The sequence below is a fragment of the Asparagus officinalis genome, chromosome 3 (genome assembly GCF_001876935.1).
Source record: "Asparagus officinalis chromosome 3, Aspof.V1, whole genome shotgun sequence".
NCBI classification, from domain to species: domain Eukaryota; kingdom Viridiplantae; phylum Streptophyta; class Magnoliopsida; order Asparagales; family Asparagaceae; genus Asparagus; species Asparagus officinalis.
Genome location: NC_033796.1, coordinates 32,799,255 through 32,804,177, shown reverse-complemented (window position 1 = coordinate 32,804,177; position 4,923 = coordinate 32,799,255). Strand labels below are relative to the sequence as shown.

General features: G+C 40.5%; 1 protein-coding gene and 1 pseudogene across 1 annotated transcript; both read right to left on the bottom strand.

Moving 5' to 3' along the window:
• Positions 606 to 4,288, bottom strand: LOC109833679 (phosphatidylinositol 4-phosphate 5-kinase 1-like). Its single transcript, XM_020401433.1, is given in 10 exon segments — positions 606 to 1,362; positions 2,296 to 2,422; positions 2,502 to 2,620; positions 2,711 to 2,904; positions 2,992 to 3,046; positions 3,181 to 3,236; positions 3,761 to 3,789; positions 3,792 to 3,865; positions 3,948 to 4,115; positions 4,230 to 4,288. Coding segments are annotated over 10 exon segments (912 nt in total). The 5' UTR covers positions 4,256 to 4,288; the 3' UTR covers positions 606 to 1,298.
• Positions 4,262 to 4,923, bottom strand: part of LOC109834911 — a 3,434-nt pseudogene continuing 2,772 nt past the window's right edge.

Here is a 4,923-nt window from a genome sequence, read left to right as displayed (position 1 = left end):
AAAATGTGTTTTCTATTTTATTCTGAGGAGAATATCGGGACATCAGGGAAACCAAGACGGAAGCTCTCTCTCTCTCTCTCTCTCTGTGTGATTTTTGATAGCTGTGGTGGCTCCCTCTGTAATAATTCACTTCAGAAGAGAAGCATGGAAAGTGTAAAGAGAACCTCTGTAAGCTTTAAAGAGTGTTGGTCCTGACTCAGACTTTGACCTCATAGGATAATGCGTTAACAAGAGAGAGAGAGAGAGAGAGAGAGAGAGAGAGAGAGAGAGACCAACGTGGTGCATTCCCCAATGAGCTCATATACCCGCTCATCCACCCACCCCTCAATCCAAATTCCAATCTTACCCCTTGGTCTGGTCTTACGTCAATGCAGAGAAAGCAAAAGGGAAGGTGGATGAGATAAAAAATTAAGAAGCAAAGGAAATAAAAAGAAAAAGAGAGGAGCAAGGTTATTAATAACAGAGAACAATACAGAGACGATCACGGCTTACTACACTTTACTCTCCTTTTGATGCTCCTAAGCCCCTCCCTCTCTTATACTTTTCTTCACAAGGCAAACCCACAAGCTTGAAGCTGATAGCAATACACAACGTAAACAAAAGGAAAAGATAGAAGGCCAAGGGACCACATTTGAATACAATGGAATGGAATTTGCACTCCAAAGATATACATCACTCTCCAATATTCATTACTCTATCTGTACATGGCTTATTACAAAAACCCAACTTGAAGGAAAAAAAAATAATAAGAATCCCTTTCTTTTTCAGGAAGCAAAAATCCTATTGCCTCTCACTATCTTGCTTCTCGCCTTAAAAAGGAAAAAGGAAAAAATTGACAATTTCCCTCCACAATTTAACATGTACAACAACAATATCCCCCCAGTCTCAATGGCTGACCTTTCAAAATTCAGCCTCGTCCACCACTCATATCCCCATGGCTGAGCTCTAAGCTCTCAGGCTGTGTCCAAGAGCTATATATATCCAAATTCCACAATTAGGGGAAATATATTGATTTTACCTTCGAAGGTTTAGTGATAATTCATCAATCATTGTCTTCGACAAAAATTTTGCGAATAAAATCTCGAAACCTCTTTGAATAAAGCTTTGGATCTACTGCTGAAATGGAGGTAGGATCGGCTTGCAAAGACTTGTAAGCATGTTCGAGCTTCTTAGTGATATCATAGTCTTGAAGGATGTCAATAATCCCAAAATAGAGAATTACATCATGTACTTCACTACTTTGAGCGGGCATTAATAACCCTCCTTCTCCGAATATCAATGGAAATGCATCGAAGTTGCTATTTCTTGACACACGCTCCGCCCTTGCGGGCATATTTGCACCCAACAGCGTCAGCTTGTTTTCTGATTAATGAAAGAGTGTGAGTTTATTAAAAGCTTTAAGTGGGGTAGATTATGAACATTAATCATTACATCAAAGAAATACTTAAGAAACGATGGTTGTATTTTAAGGTTGGTAGTTGGCAATTGGCGGTTGGAGCAAACAAATAGGGCCCTGGATGATGAAGCATATCTTGTGTTAGCCAAATTGAAGGCAATTTAGTTACATAATCATGATAAGTGGATCATTATGCTTAAGAATGATATAGTGATATGGGGACCAAAAGAGACAATGGAGAAGCCACCAATTAATTATGGTGTCTCCCTTGTGAAATCCTATCACTACTCGCTTTAGGGAAATAGGTAAAATTCCAGGGTTCTATACAAACTGACCGTGAATTTTAGCATGATACACAACAGAAGATTAAGAATCACACAGCCTATGTATATTTTTGATAACTCAGCCCGGAATAGGACCCAAGACCGTGGCAGACATATCGGAACCTTCCAACCATTCAGATCACTCGCAGTGGGCTTGTCACACTATATTTACTTACATAATTTAATCACATGACTGTGCTTAATGTATATTTTCCTCTTAATTTTTTGGCTACTACATCCATTTAGACCAAGTTTGGTTCAGTGCATCCTAAAATAGAGTGGTAAGGATGGCCTACAAAAATAATCGGTTCAAACATAAATACTCCTAGAAGCTGAATGTATAAGAATACTAGATGAACATCAGGAAGTCATTAAAAAAGTGTCACTACTGTCATGATGCAAAAGAAATACTTTTTTTTTTGAAATTTCTAATCATCACATCATACAGTTGCTTTCATTTATGATGTAGCATATCTAGCTGTATTTTGAACTTGTTTTACTAGCACACGAATGAACCCCACAAAGCCTAACTAACCACTTTAAATGTTTTAAGGAATGGAAAAAGCCTTGACATACCGAAAATCTAGAATCTTGTCCATATCCTGCAAATCTGATTCTGAATATCGAAACTCGGACATAAGCCCTGCACCTTGATGCCAATCTCTCCCTGCACCTTGATACAAATCTCTCCTACCCAAAATTTCTGATTCAAAACATAGTGAAAGGATTAGATCAAATTTGAGGGATCCCTATCTTCCAAGTTGCATGCAGAACAAACTTACTTGGGGATGATAATCCCATCTTAGATGACAAAATGTCATCACGGAAATGAAGCCCCACCAACAGACTATAGTCCATGATCCCTTCTGCTTCCAGAAACTCACAATCTCGATCTATTTGTCTGAATTTAAATACATTGTACACGAGATCAGAAACAAGAAAAGTACCAACCAGAAAACATAAGATCATATAGTAAAATAAATTAAAGTACCTGAGGAGCTCCATGAACCAAGATTTCTGTAGGCGAAACACAAAGTTGAGGTCTAGATCCTTGAGAGTAGTGGTCTCATCAATATCTTCTTCAGCCTTGTCAGTTGTCCGGCCATGGGATGAACCTTTGAGGTCAAATCGCCTATGGATCCGATGCTCTGAGCAAAACAAATTGCCCATCACAATAAAACGAACCTGAGTTCCAAAAAACAATTAGGGATCAGCATAACATATCAAGAGTTGATATTATAGTTGTACAAAAAAAATTAAGATATTGTATACCTTCTGGCCACCAATAGGCTTCACACAATGCACGCCGAAGAACTTTGTGACTAATGTGTTCTCGTATCGGCAAACAGCCACCAATAGGCTTCACACAATGCACGCCGAAGAACTTTGTGACTAATGTGTTCTCGTATCGGCAAACATGTTGGTAGTAACTTGGTAGCATTCTAAAACTTTGTGACTAATGTGTTCTCGTATCGGCAAACATGTTGGTAGTAACTTGGTAGCATTCTAATAAGTAACTGAAATAAATTATGAAGCAAATGAGTGCCATAATGCAAACTTAAGTGCATGCAGTAAGTATCAGTCGGGACAAAATCTCCAAGTCCTTCGGTTGTAAGAGTAATTTAATTTTAACAACGTAATACCATGTAAAATAAAATTTTTAACTAAAAGAGATTATGAAACATAATGATTAGACCCATTTGAAGATGAGTTCGTATGTTAACATGACTCAGCAAAATTAATAATAAATTAACTTGCATTGTTCACGATCCTAATGATCATGCCAGCAAAACATATCTATCTTGGTCCTTGGTTGGATCCCCATCTCCCCATCACCCATTCATAATTACTGCTCTCTGATAAAAGCATATATATAGTAAATGAACAGTGCATTAATAATCTCATGGGCACTTCAAGGCGCTGAATTATATCATAGACCCATAGGCTATCCTTTTCATTAAAACATAATTACCAATGTGAAAGCTATCCTTTTCATTAAAACCTCACTTGAAGTCTTAAGACTGGAAAATAGCTATCTAACCTTGACTTCTGATTTCTTCACCGTCTTTACTCTCTCAAAGCATCATTCCCACAAATGGCCATCATGTAATCGGCCGGATCCACAGCAAACAATTTCCTCAAATGGCTAATAACAATTCCAATAAAATCAATACCAAAAACATAGTATAATCATTATAAAATCAAACCAAAACCAGTTAAAAATGTACCTAAATACCATAGGACAATAGTCCTTCCAGCGAAACTCCACCGATTGATGAGGAGGGGTAATCTTTGACCCCTCAGGAGGAAACCTTGTCCAAAACTTTTCTCTAGGATCAAAGTCCCCAGGTCTCAATTCTCTCATCTGGGTCGAAGCCTGTTTGCCAACAGAGTACCTTGAAAACCCAAATAAACCAGAATTCAGTAAAAACACCAAAAGGGGGGGGCGGGGGGTGGTGGGGGGCGGGGGGAATGCGATTTCCTCTCACAATGGCAAGACAATAAAACACCTTATGCCCAGCTGAAGATTCAGCATGATGGTCTATAATTCTTGTGCCCTTTCGATATCCGTCCAGCCGCCGCGTTCTTCGCCTCTCCCCACATTGAAAACATGCGGCTGTCGCGCTCCTCACCATCTTCAATCACCTCCTCCTTTCCGAACTCCATCACGCTCCCGTCTTTATAAACCTCCAATTGCATCACAAATATCGAAGTGTTATCCAGCTCACCATCAGACTCTCCAAATACATTAATCCTCGGGGAATATTCATTCTCCCGTCAACCGCCACGACCTCTTCCTCACCCCCGCAGCCGCCGTTGGCGGCGAAAAAAAAGTCCCATTCAATAGCCTGCTTGCTCCAGCTCCAATATAGCAGCTCCCGTCGGGCCAAGTAAAAACCCCATTTCCCTTTGGAACTCCGTTCTCCCACTGCCCATCGTATCGATTCCCATTGGCCCAGATCAAAACCCCTCGTCCGCTGATAACCCCGCCCTTCCACTCTCCAATGTACTGATTCCCATTCCTCCAAATGTAGCGGCCGTGGCCGTCCTGCAGATTTCTCTTCCAAGTTCCCTCATAGAAATCGCCGTTGGCGTAGGATTTGGATCCGTACCCGTGTTTTCGATCGTTGCTCCAGGATCCGCGGTACGTGTCGCCGTCGGAGCCGGTGAAGGTGCCGAAACCCTCGATTCGGCCGGAGCGGA